The sequence below is a fragment of the Nothoprocta perdicaria genome, unplaced genomic scaffold (genome assembly GCF_003342845.1).
Source record: "Nothoprocta perdicaria isolate Ctin4 unplaced genomic scaffold, notPer1 scaffold_1, whole genome shotgun sequence".
NCBI classification, from domain to species: domain Eukaryota; kingdom Metazoa; phylum Chordata; class Aves; order Tinamiformes; family Tinamidae; genus Nothoprocta; species Nothoprocta perdicaria.
In genome coordinates this window covers 2,553,734-2,571,242 of record NW_020454093.1, presented here as the reverse complement: position 1 = coordinate 2,571,242, position 17,509 = coordinate 2,553,734, and the positions used below count along the sequence as shown (strand labels likewise).

General features: G+C 41.4%; 1 protein-coding gene across 3 annotated transcripts in view; it reads left to right on the top strand.

The window, feature by feature from the left end:
* The first annotated feature begins 499 nt into the window (after positions 1-499).
* Positions 500-17,509, top strand: part of MRPS27 (mitochondrial ribosomal protein S27) — a 39,699-nt gene continuing 22,689 nt past the window's right edge. For 2 of the 3 annotated variants that reach the window (XM_026036203.1, XM_026036212.1), the window contains exons 1-3: positions 500-547; positions 5,089-5,159; positions 6,597-6,655. In XM_026036203.1, coding sequence (XP_025891988.1) covers positions 5,106-5,159; positions 6,597-6,655 — 113 coding nt within the window. In that variant the 5' untranslated portion in view covers positions 500-547; positions 5,089-5,105. Of the gene's footprint in view, positions 548-2,310; positions 2,371-5,088; positions 5,160-6,596; positions 6,656-17,509 lie in introns of those variants that run through there. The other variant, XM_026036193.1, reaches the window with a different exon arrangement.

Here is a 17,509-nt window from a genome sequence, read left to right as displayed (position 1 = left end):
ACCATAGTCATGTTTATTTTTAAAATGCTTCACATTTCTTAATATTAATTTTTGCAAACTTGTGATCTTCCTTCAACAAATGTTACTGTCATGTTCGTGTGTCTTCAAGGCCTCATTGTGTTAGTGATGCGCAAGGGTTTTATGCTTATGCTTTTATGTCTGCATTCTGCTAAATACAAGCATTTGACAAAATGGGTCCATATGAGCGAAAGAGAGTTATTCTCTACTGTAGTTTGTTTTTTCCTACTTTTATAATTTTCTTAAAAATGGATTTCCATTTGGAGGAAACATGTCTCTTGCTGGACAAAAAAATAGGGGAAAATTTGTTGTATTAAAAATGAAAAGGTAGTGGCTTGGCCTAATATAGGGATTGCAAACTATTACAATAGCTGCTTCTCACAGCTTCTAACGTAAAGGCAGTTTAGTGCATCTAGCTCAATAAATACGGTAAATTTCTTTTTTTCTTTAGGTAGAAGATCTCTTCTTTCTGCAGCATATGTGGACAGCTCAAAATGGGAAAACAGAAAAAAAGAAGAGCATAGCCTGGGTGAGAAGAGTTTCTTTCTTTTTCAACTCCACTTGACTAATTGCAAACCTAAAATTGTTTTACACTAGCTCATGATCCATGAATGCAGCAAAGTAAGAGTGCATTAGAGTAAAATGCTCCTGAGATTCCATCAAATCTGCCTCATATGTTAAAAACCTATCTCCTGTGTTTTTCATTCCTGTGTTTTTTATACTCTTGAATGATATTTGTTAATTATAACACAGATTATGGGGCTGCAAAAAGAATTAACAAGTGGAATTCAAAGGCTTTTGTCAGGCAGGAAGATAGTTAATTAAGTCTTCAGYGTTACATGCATCAATTTATTTTTGTTACTTGCCCATGCACTGATAGATTGGTACTGTCAACATGCATTACTCTACGTGAGGCAGAACCAGTTTATGACTGGGCCCTTCAGAGGTGGTCCTACCTCGTAGTGCTTCATGGTCAATGGGATTGCTCACCTCTGGGAAAGCCTTTCTTGGGCRGGAGTCACAGACATTAATGACCTGGGATGTATTTGAATCACTCACCTCCAGATGAAAAATTTTTCTTTACAATGGATTTCTGTTTCCTAGGAAGTTGGTCGAAATGGGAACCAGAATGTTGTGCARGCGACTCGTACAGTCACTGCCTGGCTTCCCCCAGGCTTGCCAAGACCTTTTGTGACTCTCTGGCTCGCAAAGTTTTAGCTGCTGATCTGCTAAAGACCTTGGTCCAAAGCAGATGCCTGCCGCATGCTCTCTGAAGAACTGCTTTGCATTTTCATTTTGTGCTCACAGAAAAGAAAACAAGTTAACACAGTGTCAGCTGCATTAGCATTTTCAAAGACGAGACAGCACCACGGACATCTGCTCTGTAGCTGTCAGTTGTATGTTTGCACATAACAATCCTGCGTATAGTAACTGGGGACTGTGACTAGAGTGAATTCCTTCTATTCAGGAGATACTCCTTTCTTTGGGTATTTCAAACACTGTTTCAGAAATGTTATGAGAATATATCTGCAGAAAAAAGTTTTCATTTAGTTTCCATTCCATTTCTCTCCTACAAGACTGTGGTGCAGTCCTCGACTCATTTACCATGCCCATATAAGACTTTGTTTATTCTTCTCTATAAGAGTAAGTGCATGGGGTTGTAGTCTCAGCTCAGCATGAGTGGCTTAGGAAACCTCAGTGCTGAAAAGGGTGTGGGAAAGCACAAGAGCATGTTTTGTGTACAGAAGCATGTGTACTTGCTCAGAAAGGAAGGGGCTGAAAATGCCATCATTTGCTGTTTGTAAACTGCTGACTGGTAGGAAGACAGCTGTCTAGTAGTAATTTGAATTCCACTTAGGAAAAACTAGATATTAAGGAAACAAGAGGCATGGCTGGGTTAGATTTGAAAATGCTGCAGTCGATTTGCTGCTAACAAGAATAAAATGAAGTGACAATAAGTGTCTGAATAACAAGCAGAGAGAGCATCAAAATCCAAGGTGGTGGCAAGAAAGAGGTGAAAYAGCCAACATCTCTTTGGTTAGAAAAGCTTGCAGGAGCAGTGTCTCTTGGGCTGCCCGGGAGGAACACCAGGTGGCAGTGCTGCCTCTGCAGACCTGAGGAATTGCCAGTCGAGCATTCTTTGGTACAAAGCCATAGGTCCTTCCAGAAGCTATTAGGGACATGGATATTGTGAGAAATATGGAACATAAATTTGTAAGGCAGAGCATTCATGTAAGCGTTCCTTTACACATGTTTCTTGTGCCTAGGAAATAAATCAAGGCTTTTATGAAAGCTAAATGTTTTCTAAAAAGAAAAAAAAGCATAAAATCCTAGCTGCTGCTCTAAAGACCGGTAAGTCACATCCAAAAGTGAAGTGACCTCTGCTCAGACTTACAGTTTGTTTGYTTGTTTGTTTGTTTGTTTAGATCCATGAAACTAACATGAACAATCAAGTTTTACTTCTAACAGTGCTAAAAGACTCAAGCATTTGCACTCTTGCTTTCTAGTATTTCTATCAGGATGTTTTAGTTGACAGAAAGCAGTAATACGGATTACTGAACAGCTATTTACAGAATAAGCTTGGTTCACAGAAGGTAGCTGAATTATTTCAAATCATGAATCTGAGAAAACCAATCTGCTCTTTGAAGAAAACAAACCAGGAAAGGAGGATTACCCATTGCAAATGTTTCATATTTAGAAACGCCAGCAGAACCTGCAGTTTGTCTGTCAACAAACCTAAATTTCCAATTATCTTGATTTGTCTCTTATTCTGTAAGGCTTAAGCAGCTTTCATTTTATTGCGATTCTTATGCCAGAGCTGATGGATAAGTGCTTCATGTTACTTTTCATGCTGCAGTTTTGATGGAGAGTTCCAGCTTTTCAGACAGCACAAAAGGTCAATCATTAAAATTCCATGCGAGTGCTCCTGGAGGAGGCCCCAGCAGTCTTGGGATCCGATATGCTTGGCATTGTATTCATTTGGTTTATATTTTACTTCAGTCTATCACCGTTTCCTGAGGTGGGCTCTTCAACTTCRTGAGCACCTAGACAAAAGAAATCTCAGGTTCAGAGCCTGAGTGTGGCCCATGATGGTCTGAAGCACCTCCTTCTGGTTCCCAAAGGGCTTGGCAACTTGGTGAATTTGGACAAATGGCTCTGTAGTAGGTAGATGTCCCCTCAGTCTGTGCAGTTGYTCATCTCAGAGTGATGTTGCTATGTTATTAAAAAAACAGATTTCTGTGTGAATAGTCATTTTTATCAGCCATCTCTGAGTGTGAAGCAGCTAACTTTTGGCTTAGGAAGTTTATGCAAATATCTAGCCTTTCTTTCATTCCTGTCACCTTGACCTGGTTGCAGCACTTACTCTCTCTAACCAATAACACGACTGGTTGTGTTTCATGTGAAGTGGAACCATGCTCTACCGTGCTTCACCATAAGCGGTGGAGAAAAGGCAATATAGAGTCCTTCTTCCAAGGATATTCCCACTGAAAATCTGTTATCATTAAGAGAACTGTCTGCTCTCTGTTTTAGTGTCAATGCAGTATAGAATGGCCTTGGTGGCTGCTTCATCTCAGCATCCTGCTTTGTTTTCATCRGAGCTGATACTTCCTTGGTGTCCTTGCCCCAGATTTCATTTCCCTTTCGTGATCATGGGATGTTATCTGCCATCCCTCAGCCAGAGATAACTAATGCATGTCAGGAATGCTTTCTTTTGTTCTGAAAAGCACCCCAAATGCCTCAAGAAGACTGCATTTAAATATGAAATACTGCTATGCAGTGGCCAGCAACATTACCTAGGATTTTAATACTTAACTGCAAACCAAGACTCCAGCATTTCACTGCAGTAACAATCTTGGCACGAGTGTCGTAATTTGAGAAAGTACCTCTAGGATCACAGTAGCGCTGAATGTCATTTGCGCTATTCAAGTTGTGCATATCTCTCAGTATTCACCAGCGGGAGGGGATCGCTTTTAAAACGATGGCTAGTGGCAGTACTTTTGAAATGGTGGGTGGTGATACCGCCCGTCCTGCGGCCAGCGCGATCGCGGCCGCGGCCCTCGCAGCCTCCAGCTGCCTCCGCACKGCGCGTCCTCGCCGACCGCGATGGGCTGCTGCAAGTGACCTGTTTCACTCAGGGGAGCATCACGACCTTTGTGGGAAATGAATCGCAAGGCTCGCCAGCACGGCCAGTGGGGCCCATCTGGAGGTGTAAAAGGAGGCTATTCCTGTGTCAAAAGCAGCTGGAGTCTCCATAAGCAAAGGGCAAAGGGAGGTGCTGGGGATGGGGGAGAATACTCAGGGTCCCTGCTGCTGGAAGGTGCAGGGCTTGATGGATGGCTGTGAATATTAGAGCATTAGAGCTGGAGTGCCATGAGYGTGCGCCCTGCAGCCCGGCACAGGCTCACACTGCCCTTACAGCCCACGGCTTGTTCGTCCTGCACTGCACTGCCTTCCAGGAAGAAGGCAAAAGTAAAACTCCRAATTATAGTCATCAAATTCAGCGTTTGGCTACCCGATTAACGGTCAAAAGCTGCAAGTTCTTGCGTGGTCAAATGGCTATTCTTATATGACTGCTGGGACATAAAGCAATAAAGTTAATAAGATACTAGGCCAGTGCCCACTTTGATTCACTGGATTTCTTTGGATTGCTGTTTGGGCCTGCAGGGTTTATCAGAACGGTACTGCTTGGTTCTGTGTTTTATTGTTTTACCATAAAATGAAGGAGAAAACCACCCCAAAAGCACTGCCTGGCAAATGCTGAGCTTGAAAGGAGCTGTCAATTTTCAAGATATCTACTCTCTTTTTTTAGCTCTAGTATAAAATCATCATGTTTAAAATTCCCTCCATATTTTATTTTTTGTTCAAATATTTGACAAATAATAAACCAGTAATTGATAGTATTGTTTTCATACAGTTTCCAAATGAGAACTACAGAAGATGTTATTAGGGAACCAACATTAAACTTCATGGATATAGTCTATCCTAAGTTGCATGATAGCTCAGTAGATTTTCCCATAATCTCAGCTGATAAAACATTCTTTTTTTTTTTTTTTTTCCTGTTTCCTGCAGCTGAATTGGCCACCTTAATGGACAGGACCTATGAGAGAAAGCTGCCTGTCAGCTCTCTGACAATATCCCGGGTAAGGAATAAATTCCAGTCATAAAGTGATAGGAATGACAATAGAATGCTTATGAAAGCAAGCTCAGAGGGGATAAATGATATCACCTCTGCTGGGCATCATAAATGTCTTGTTACACTGTTAAATTGCTGTGTAAAACTGTTTTATAGTTACTTTGTGCTCATTAGTTAGTAACTGGGCTGTAGGCTCTTCAGAAAGGAAATAGATTATTTTTCTGTTCAGAGCGTTCAGCAAAGTGGAGCCTCACTGTGTTAGCAGGTTATGTATTTTCATAATATATGCTCCCTGCCTTCTTGTGACTTCTGTCTTTGTCAGTAAGAGCTTTAACACCCTTTGCCCTCGGGCGCTTTATAGGCACCCAGGGTGCTAGGGGAGTGCAATGAATTAGCACCCGGCCTGCCTGCGCGCATCTTCCGCCACTTCAGGCTCCTGTCCTGTCCACAAGGAAAATGGTTTTTCCTCCCTGCTTTTGTTCTTTAATCAGTTTTATTTCTTTTCTTCCTCTCAGTCCTGCATTGGGCTAATGCTGTTTTCTGGAGAGGCAGCATTTCCAGGCGTTCAACTAGCCCAATACCAGACACCTCTCAATACCTGTAGCTCACAGATAAGATTCTCATTTTCAAAAATACCAAATAAAGCTCCCAGGCATGCTGTTGGCTATTGCCATGCTCGAAGATGAGATCTACACACAAACAGTGCGCGAGGAGAATGAAGAATCTGGAGAGCAAAACATCTGGAATGACTGTTTTTTATTTTCCTCTTAGGATAAAGAGAAACACTGATCTGGAGATCCTGCTGTTTATATATTCCGAGCTAAAGCCATTTTATGGAGGGAAGGCGGGGGGTTGTTAAGTGATGCAGCAGCTTTATGCTCTTGTTAGTTAAATCTACAGGAAAACAGGATTCATTTTTAACATAAGACGAAGTCTGGTTGAAAATTTTGCTTTGATTTAAACATGTGATAGTGCTGAAATTTTTGTAATATTGCGTGGTGTAGATGAGGATTTAAAGGGAGGAAGGTTGTACTTGAAGCCTTGTGGGCGCTGTATTCTTTTTATAGATATACTGTGATTTATTTGTGCTCTGAGGGTTTCTAGGTAAGACTGAGACTAGTGAAATGCAGGATGCAAGGTAGTATTGCCCCTGTGTACTTCAGAATAGGCCAGACAGATAAATGGTACTGGATTATATGCACATCATTCTCGATGGTTTCCATGTTTCCAAGATATGGACCTTTTCGTGGTCWTTTTTAAAAGATTTTACTTTTAGCAATGCCAGAGAAACCTGACTAGTAGTAAACAAAGACATGAAAACCTCTGGTACTATCCAAGCACTCCAACACACAATCCAATTGTACTCCATTTACTCAAGTGGCRTTTTATTCTAATAGGCACTGTGAGTGCTCCCTCTGAAGCCTGTGCTTTTGTTTTCCACCAGTTTGTTGACAACATTTCTTCACGAGAGGAAGTGGATCAAGCTGAGTATTACCTTTACAAGTAAGTGTCTTCACTCCAGATGTGAACTTAGAGACGCACAAGTAAATACCACGAAGCCTTGACATTTTAAGACCCCAGCTCTTCCCAGTATGCTGGGGTTCATTTCTGTGTTTCCAAACAGGTGCATCTGCTTGTCTCGTAGCTCGCAGCCGAGGGTCTTTTGAGAAGGGCTTTTGTTCCCRCTGCCCCCTTTCCTGACCTCTGGCATTGACGGCAGTCAAGCCTGCTAGTCTGAGCCACTGAGCAGCTCGTACAGCTGCCATCYAWGMCTCAAATTAGGGATGCTGAAGTCATAAGGAATTTTGTCTATTTACAATTTTTCCTTCTGTTGCCTTTTTTTTYCCCCTCTAAGTCAGTTTTTTTGCCACTCTTTTAAGATTATTGAATCATGTTTGGTACTTTTTCTGCTAGCATCAAGTGCTCCCTTGTGTCAGGCCAAAACATATCAATTTTGACTCTGAGAAGGCAGTAAATCTTGCTGATCACTGAAATAAATTATCACTTTAATGGGTGGTTGCATACACATTTTGAAAGCTGAGTTTCCCGATAAAGAAAGTTACTGATCCTTTGAAGTTCATAAGAAAACATTTGCTTTACAAATAATGTTGGGTTGTTATTTATAAATAATAATAATTGTTAATTTAGCAAAGGTATTTACTATCTCATGTCTCTTAAGTATATGTATAGATGTAYGTGCACAACTGCATTAGATTTCAGATCTCTGATTATGAATGTCTGGTACCAGCAGGGAAGTAGCTGAGCTTCAAGAAACACTGTTGGCTAATGCTAGCAATAAGCTACAGTAAAAGGAGGAGACAGACTATCTCACAGAATATGGAAGCTTTTATTTCCTCCGGTCAAGGTATCAATGATATCAGACAAAATTATCATGACTCTCTTTGGCTTGTTTTAAAGGTGTACTGCTAGTACTTTCTGTTAACATATTTGAGTATTCTAATATATTTGTGCCCCACAGACACCAGTTGGTCAAGTTGAGCTCTGTAGGATAAGGGATCTTCTAGTGCCCAGACATCAAGAGGAAGGTAGTTTAATTGACCAGTCTCAAAATGTAGACGAAAAACAGATAGAGTGAGCTATTCATATCTGATAGGCTTTTCCTTCCCTCTTCAAAGCAACAAGTCCAGAATGACAAAAAAAAAAAAAAAGTGAGCACAGCAGAACTGCTTTAATAAAAAGGGAAGAACAGCTGGAATGGGAATCTTAGCATATAAATAACTTTCCCGCTGTTTGTGTGTACCTGGTTAAAATACCATTTTTATTCATAAGGCCACATTCTAAGRAGAGATTAGCAGTTCAAAAATAATGAAATAGTGGTRAATAGCTATTTACCACTTGTCTAACAAATAATAATGCTCTTGTGGCAGGTGAGATTATGGTTATGTGCACATTAAATATGTCATTGATGCATATTTTAATAGATAGTGAGGAGAAAATAGAAACATCCTGATGTGCAATGTGGCTTGTCGGACAGGCATCAGTCAGAGGTTTTTCTTGTATGTGTTGCTGTTATGCTGCTTGTTTTGGATGCTGCRAAATGTTTAGTCTTTTGGTGATGTTAGCATTAGCTCTCCAGGAGCTAATTCCATCATCATCCATGAAACTACTTGTATTCAAAATGCATTAATATGCAGGTAATAAAACAGTGCAGAGAGGTCTGCAATTCATGTGAAAATGCAGAAATCCCAATTATAACATCAGTTGCCCTTTCAAATGAAAATAAGCACGCTAGCTTCAGGAAACAGGAGAAACGGTTGCTATCTGCAAAGTCTCTTATTGTTCTTTACATTTTGCACTTGGGCTGGAGTTCAAATGAAGGACATGTTTATAAAGAGTTCTCTTTGCAGCTGGGAGGATGTTTGGCACAGAGAAAGAGCACTGCACGGGCTCTAGACAGCCACGCCACGAGGCATAAAGGAAGCAGTAGGAAGGGAGAGTTAAGGAAAAGACAAGCTTTGACAAGGAAGCTCTTCTTGTTTTTGGCTTGTCACTTCCTTAATGTGAATGAAAAACAGTTCAAAGCATGATCTTCTTTTCGCTTTATGTAATGAGGGTAAGCCTTTAAAAGGAGAAAAGAAGAAATTAAAAAAATGAAAACCTTTTCACTGATAACCCTAAGGTTTACACATCTCCAGTGAGTATAACGTAGCTTTCCTGATAACGTGGCTGGATGTGCATTTCCCTGGACAGAAATAGCAGAGCATTCCCAAACAAAGTGCTCTGCTTCTTTTCCCCCTTAATCTCTACAGAACACAAGGTGTGGGGGGAGAATTTTGGTGCCTCTCCCCAGGGTTGGGTGCCCACAGCCATCGGAGGGGCAGCCGCTTCCAGGCGGCCTGCGAGGCTGGGAGCTGCTCTGACCGCAACGGGCAGACTGCTGCTGGGGACAATCTCAGGGAAATACGTGGCATTTCCATGCTCCCTGTGTGGCTTTTTCCTGACGATGGGAGTGCCAGAAATTTTAGTTGTAAACTCAGTAAAGCGGAGACTTAACATGTATTGTGCCAGGCAGAACATAGTTTTGAAAGGGGTATTCTGGAGCATTATAATGAATTTAGGGCCCTGAAATGAGATATACGCRTTATACTTCGACCTGTTCCAACCTCTGTGCTTTTAAAGCAATGGCTTTCCAGTCATACTGTCTTCCCAGAGGATGTGGAACGCTCAAGAATAGCCCTGTGGAAACTGCTCTGCTACTTTGTGGGACATGTCAGTAAGATGGTGAAGGCCACTGTGAAGCATGATGTCATCTGCTTTCAGTGCTCCTCTTTTTGTTCTCCTCTGAATACGTCCCCCCCACCATTAACTGTCAGCCTTAAAAAATCCTTTCATCTCCTAGGATCCCAGCAGAAATCCTCATCAGAATGCAGAGCACTTTCTGCCACATCAAAGCCCTGCAGTTCGMCCCACTCTGTCCTGTCTCACTGAGATGTCACTATTTCTCACTTCAGGGTGTTTTTTGGGGGGGAAGAAACCTTAACATAATGGAGAGGAGTTTTAGTTGACGTAACTCTGCTGATTCTCTGGGTGGGTTTTATGCTAACAAAGATTTTGAATGTGTTGGAAAGCTATTGTGAAAGTTCAATGTTGAGATTCCTTGAGAAGCTTTTTAATTGCGTTAAACCCATGACCACAGTGTTGAAAAAACTATAATTGCTGCCTGTACAATGTAGATTGATCATGTGTTATGTGTGGATATGCTCTTTAAATTCTCACACAGTCTACCTGGAATTTTTCATGGTCTTCAGTTGATTGAAATTTATTTGGAAATTTGTTGGAAATGCAGTTGTTTCTGCATATTATGCTATGTATTACCTGGGATCAGTAGTGGACTACAATCATAGGATGGTACAAACTAGTACAATCAAACTAAATCAAAGTATCAAACTAAATCAAAGTATCAAACTTGTACAAGTTCTTCTTAAATATGCTATTCTTGTGTCCTTCATGGTGGGCAGTTAGGTTTTTGTAGCCTGATTTTGGCCCTGAAATTGTTTTGTGACTATAGCAGTCTCTGTATATATGAAATTATGTTTATTCCTTGCAATGCCAGTGTATCAGTAACTAGTTTGGCATTCATTCCCACTAATGTTACATCTTGTTTCTGCATGTGCAGCTACAGAACGTAATGAAAACCATTAACCTGTTCCAGTACAAATTGCAATAAAGAACCACAGATGCACTCTGCAGGATACTGGATTTTTTCTTTGAGGTGCTTTCAGCTTTGCTTGTCCTAAGGCTGGAGCCTGCACACATTGCATCAGGTAGTAAGTCTTGGCTTTAGCCTCCTCCACAGAAATGCTGAAGTAATACGGATTCCAGCTGCACTCTGGCAGTTTGGGAGAAACAGGGAAGGGAAGCACCAAAGAGGGTTACATAATTAAAACATCCAAGTGATTAGCAAGTGAATAGCAGGCAGCTCTGGGTTTAATGCAGTTGCTCTGGAGTGGCCAGTGTGGGATGTTGCAGTCCAAGCAAGGACCTGCGTCAGACACAGGGCTTGTATCTGCCAGACTCCGCACCTCCTCTGGCTTCAGTGTTCACGCCTTTCCACATGGATGTGCCTCTGGGTTTTCTCTCCCTGCCCTCTTGCAGGGTTTGGCTCTTTTCCAGCCAGAACCTCAACTACAGTAGTCCCTGGAGAAAATAACTAGSAGCTCCATCTCAGAGCAGATCTCAGCAAGCTCCATCCTCTGGCCATATCTTCTTCACATAGGTGTCACTGGAACTGGGCTGTGAAGCGTGGAATACCCAGCTGTAAAGAGCTAACACTCGAAAACATTCTCAAGGTTCTCTTCCTGCAACACAGAATATTTGAGTCATCTGCTTTTCGTAGTTTTCCTGTCCTTTTGTGTAGGTATTCCTTTAAGCTTGGTAGATAATGTAAGAGAAGTTTCTAGGCTTTGTGTAAAAAGGCAGAAAAAGTTGGGAGACTTTCCCTAAACATTCTTTTTTTTTTTTTCTTTTTTTTTTCCCTTCATGTTGTAGACATTTAAGGCATAAATATGTGGATTTTAAAACCTTTCATTTAAAAAAAAATCTCCTATAAGCAGAGAACATGTATCAACCTAAGGAGGGGAAAAAAAACAAACTTCTGGAGCAGATGGAAAGATAAAGCCTGTCAGCTTCAGAAATAAAGAGCTGACTCAGTTGATGGGTAGGTAATTTTTTCCATTTAGAATGAGAGGAAGGATTTCATTTCCACTCTTGCAAGAGAAAAGAATATTAGCAAAATTTTTCATCTCCTTCAGCCAGCATATGCCAGTGACCCAAAGCATTCTTTATAGTAGCTAAATTACACCAAAGTAAAATGTGAGAAGTAAGAATTTAAGATCAGATCTTGACTGAATGTTGTACTTGTTTAGAGCATATGTTGAAGGGGRAAAAAAAAGTGGTTTTCAGGATTTGGCTCATATTCTTGTTAAAGCTAAATTTTACTATATCCAGTGAGATTCTGGAGGTTGTTTTGTAGATTCCTGCACCAGCAAAAAAACTGACTAGAGGCAGATTTGTGCATTATGTTTTAGAAATATTAAAAGTCTAGACAGAGGTTAAGTTGCAGCCAAAATGTAAAGCGATAGGAGTTTCTGTGATTGGGAATGAGTGGAGCAGAATAAAGTCCTTTGTAAGCTTCAGAATTTAAAACACAAGAAATCAATGCTGAGGTTGACTCAATTGCCAGCATGGATGAAAAATAATGGAAAGAAACATGCAGGAATTAACCTCCTTCAGGCTCCCCCTCAATGAACTTCTAGTTCCTAGAGCCRTAGCAGCAGCCAGTACCAGACAGCAGCTCCAAGCCCATGTAAACAGAAGAAGAAAGCAGGGGAAGGTGCAATTTCCACTGAGTGCCCCTGTTACTGCTTTCGTAAGGAATGTTAACCAGCACAGGGGAATCCTGACTCTTCCAGAAAAATAATGATTATAACTATTAGGATAAAATACAGAATTATTATCAGGCTTGAGACCCCGCTCAGAACTGCTGTGCTCTCTTCTTTGCGAAACGCTGACTTTGTGCTTATTGTATTCATCAATCTGAATCACTCCCTTATGGTGCAAGTATTTACTTTTTTTTTTTTTTTTTTGAGTACAAATAAATAGAGCAGAAAAAAAGTAATGATGAGCTACATCATTAAGAAATAATCTTGCCATGATGTAGACCATGGCTGTTTTACTGCAGATAGGTTGATTTGAGCTAGAATTATTTGAGATTTTGAATTTGATCTCATTTTAAATCAGCATCAAGAAACTTTGACTGAAATAATTGAACCGTGTTCCCTGTTCATAGTTTTATGATCTCTCTAAGCAAAGCCTCGTTCCTGTTTTCTAGTACTCTTTTAAACCATTTTGATTTTTCTAATGCGGAATTAGAACACTAAATTTGTAACTTTTTTAACTGTCCAGGAAGACCATCATATATTTACTTGTGAGGTTAGGAAGTATTTATTTACAAGCTTGATTTATAATACGTGATTATGTTTTAGAAGTATTTACCAGAGTGCAGTTTTTCTTCATTCATTTGGAAAGAAATTTGAATGAAAATTTTCTACAAATGTACACATTTCAATGAGTTTTGCACACTGCAATCAACAGTTTAAATGTCACAGGGTCAAAAAGCACAGAAGTAAGTAGAAAATCAAAAGTCTTCCAGATGAGGGAGAAAATTTCTTGGGACTGTCAATGATTGTAAGTATCTGAATGTATTTAGTTGTCAGACAACTAAGCGGAGAAAGGGAATTTGAGATAAGYTATAGTGTTGATTCACTGCTCTTAGAGATGATTTTCCATGGGGTGAATCAGTGTGTCCACCTAGGGGAAACATAAAAGCAGTTGTGGATGAGCTTCTTGTAAGATGAAAATTATTCTTAATAAAATGGATTTTTAAGAGAGGGGCATATATTTAGAGCTTGGATGTGGTTTTGCCTTTGTAAATTTTATTTTGAACACAAAGTTAGGAGCCAGGGATGTGAATGATACGTGGAGAGCAGTATTGGCTGTCAAATGTCCTTGTGTTGGGTGTATCGTGTAGCCCATACAGCTGTTAAGCTGAAAAATACATTGGTTGAATATTCACAGCTTGTCCCTAGGTGTACTTGGGATCTTCTGTTTGCCTCGTTTTTCTCTTTCTTGTAGCAGAAAGTAATTCTTATGGAAAGCTGGGACTAGAAATCCATTGAGAATGTGAAGAGTTTTGCAAGATTGAGGTCATAGTGCTGTGCAGGTCAGCATGGGAAGCGATTGCTCATTTTCCTCCATTGCTTCTCTCMTTTGCTTTATTATTTTTTTTAACCTTAAGTTTTGTTGTTGGTTTGGTTTTGTCTTTACAGTCTTGCAAGGAGAAGAGCAGCTATTCAAGCTGTCTATGACATCTTTGGTTTCCTGCCACAGAAGCAGTATCAGCCATTGCCAGCTGCACAGTAGTGGAGCTGGAACCRAAACATTTCCATGAGAATTCTCATTCTGCTCCACCTTTCCTTAAGGAAATTGTCAGTATTGATGGATGATGCCAAACGGTGTGCAGCTTTTATAGAGTAGACTAATGGAGGGAGAAACGAAGGGACTAGAGTCTTTTGTTACCTCAGTCAGGAAATGAAATACAGGTCTAACACACACATAATTTAATTAAAATTTAACTATTTTTTTTTTACTATATATAAGGGAGACCCCCCCACAAAGATCTTAATTTGCAATGCACTGTTGCATTATACAGAGAATGTTATACAGGGCATGTAAGATGAACGCACTTGGATCAAGCAAATAACTCAGGCTCACCCCGTCTTATTAGGCTGCCTAGAGTCAGGAAAAGAGTGTTCAGCACTTTGTTGCTAGCGATGAAGATATCTGGGTTAGTGCTAAGTTCCAGCAGGGTCTGCAGCATTGTGCTCTGAGGATTTATTTCTGTGCTTTGGAGGCACAATGCCGTGTAGTGCGTAGTAACAGATGGCAGACGTGATGCAGGTTCCAGAAGGGAAAAGCTTCTGGAAACAGAAATACATTCAGCTGACCTTGCTAGCAGCTGAAATAGTCAGGGTGCAGCAAGTATAGATCTGGTGTTCTTTTGTTTTATTGTACCCTATWGTAGACAAAAGGGTTGTGACCAAATTAGTGCAACAGGGAGGAGAGAGCCCTGCTTTGGCATACCTCTTTCTGGCATATGATGGTGCATGTTCATTTTCAAACAGCTAGTTCTTCATATTCACAGAAATGGATGTTTGTGTTCTTGTAGGACAGAAAATGTTTGATGAACCACCAGTGATTAAGATATTTAAAAAAAAAAATTATATCCATTAGGCCCTAGTTGTCTTTGGAACTCAGTAATACATTTGAGATGTGAACCTTTGTTGCTTGATTCTCCATAGTTCATTTTACCTAAATACTTCTGTCTTATTCGGAAATGTCCAAAACATTGAAGTGCAACAGAAAAGCAAGTGAAAATAGTCTGGTATGTTTATCTAACTTGTACAGCACATTATTTCCAGAGCATATGCTTTCCTACCTGTGAAAAAGCATCTGCTTCCTAAGGGCAGAAGAAGCTTTCGTTACAAACAGACTCACAAAGTGCCGCTTTGGTATAATTGGATAAAGGTCCTGATGAGCAAAGGCCATGGCATAACATTTTCCTAGGATAACTTCTGAGGTTTTTTTCTTTCTTTATTTTTTTTTCCAGAAATGGAAAGTAAGAAGCAATTTTCTGAATGTAACATGTGTCGCAGGGAAGGGAAAAAACTAATTCAGGTTGCTATTTTTTTCTTTTAATGCTGCTTTAGTAGTGAGCTATTTTTAAAGCTGCATGCTCCAGATAACAGATCTATACTGTCTGCTGGAATGAAGCCAGTTGCGTGTTCATCGCTTCTCTGTACCAAGCGCTCCAGTCACTGCAGCTACCTCTGCCTGTCCCTCCTGGCAGAGTCCTAGTTACCTCTTTTTCCYTTTCTGTCTTTTACTTGTTAAATTTTTGGTTCACAGGCACAACGATCTCTTCATTATCCTTTCTTCTCTTCTTTTGGAAAGCAAGGAGCAGGCCTCAACGCCCATGATGCCTCTTCACCACCACCCCAGTTAGCTCAGTGCTAAAGCCTCCGTGGGCCCTTTTCCCTGAAGTGTTCCCAGGCCTCCAGGCTGCCCCGCACTCTCCCCTTTGCTGCGCACATTCAAAAGCCCCAGGGGCTCTGTTAAACACGAGGTGGGTTTTACACAGAATAACTCTGCTGGTGCTTTCTTCCTAGCAAYTTGGTTCCAGCTTTGACACCCTGGCTAATCTTGCGGGACATCCTTCAAATGTGCCAGCCAGCATTACAGCCTCGGCCTTAGCCTAGCAAGAGCCCTGTGCGTGTGCAGGTGCTCAGCTGGGTGCCTTGTAGCTGCAGGATCCGAGCGCTGTCCCCTTGGAGCACGGGAGGAGCTGGCCCAGACACTGCTTGAGGGAGCATGGCAGCAAGCAACAATGAATGCTTTCTTCCGTGTGTTGTGAAAATTGGAAGTGGGTATTTGAGAGAGCAGCTGGTAAAAGCGCCTGTTTTTTCAGCTGTAAGTGTAGACACAATAAACACATTCCTTGTTGTTTCTCTTGCTGAAAAGTAAACAGGGATTTTGGATTTTTTTCCTTTTACTGCAGAGTTTGTCAAGCTGAAAGCACTGAGATTTTGGCAACTGSCTTTGCGAGCAAGTTTGAACCTTTCAGTAATATATTTTTCCAAGAATTAGTGTGTATATGAAACTGGCTTTCATCTCTAAAGTCAACTTTGTGATCATCCTCTTCGGGTTGTTTTTTATTTCATTCTGGCCTCTCCTCCTCTTTCACTGCTGTTCTCATTAACCTTTCACAAAGGGGAAAACTGCTCCTTTCTCCAGTCTGATCATCTGCTTTCTGCTTTGTTCCACTAGGAAACTAGGAAAGCAGGGCCAAATCCAGGCACAGGACAACTAGACGGCCTCTCCTGGCTGCAGGCTGCTAGGAGTGAAATGGCCATAGTCAGGCTGCACCCAGAGCCTGTGCCAGAGCTCTGGAACAGCAGACTGTCTGCCCATGTTTCTGCTGCTGGTGGACGAGCTCTAGCAGCTACGGTGACGGCAGGACAGAGCAGCCTTCATGGCAGGCACAGAAAACGCTGCTCTCCCTGCAGGAGGGATTCCTCTCTTTTTCTTCCAGTGAATTTGCTATCCCGTAGTGATGATCAGTCCTTCTCAGAGGGCTTCCCTTATCCCTGGAACATGTCAGCTTAATAATTGCACGTAGTAGCAACGTTCCCCACCTTCCTTCCTGTCCATCTTTTCTGTTCTCATGACATTTATAAGCCTCCTTAACTGTGAGTGCCTCAGAGAGCTGGATGCTCCTAAATGTCAGCTCAGTGCCTGAATGCAAGAGCTGAGCAGGCCAGTGCAGCAAGGAGAAGCAGCAAGACCTGCATGGGCTTCCTTCATGTACTGATGCTCAGCAGCAATGGTGCCAGCATGGATTGTCTTTGCAGCTATCAGCCTTGGCTGTATTCCTGCTCCCAAAGGGAAGGAACTGCAATCCTTTTATATTTTCACATCATGTGTCCGTTCTGCATCGCCCAAGGTTGTTTAACTGTGTGGCTTGTAGCTACCTACGTGGGGTTCGCTTGTCCCACTGTACATGCAGTGCTTGAAGCGAGTTACCTACTGTGCTTCTCTCTGAATAACAGAGCTGACAATACTGTGCTTTTCTGAAAAGGACTATCTAAAAGTAAAACAAGCACTGGGCTGATGAAAGTCCATACATTTCGAACTGCCTGACAAAATGCTTGAGTTGCTTTTTATCATGATTAACATGCTTAATGTTCAGTGTGCTTGGTATCCTTACACAACAGAATAAGTCACTTGTACCCAACCAGGCTCAGGAAGAAGCTTCATTTGGGAAAGCAGGGAAGGTGTTGTTCTTAGAGACGTTCCATCAGACACTGCATGGACTCCAGGTGAAGAGAGTCGGATCCAAGGAGAACTGTAGGTCTCCTTCGATGCATCTCTCTGTCTTCCCCATGTAGGAGCCTCAAAACATCAAGCCCTGTCCACACACCTAAGACTTTCTTTCTAGAAATGCCTGCCTTTTGTCAGTGGCTGTGGCTAAAATTAGAAGTGAGCATCAGGTGTTGTGCTTAATATGGAAACCTCATTTGTTTCCCTTGACCGCTCATTGCCTGGGCTTGCAGCTCCCCTGCTCCTGGAGCGCAGAAGGGCAGCAATGCAAAATGGAATCGGGCTGTAGTGGTGTGGAATGAGAATGAATAATGAGCAGGTTTGCAGAATAAACAGTTYGGCTTAGATGCTTCTATGTTTTGGCTTTTGATACCAAGCCAGAGAGATCCCCAACTTGCA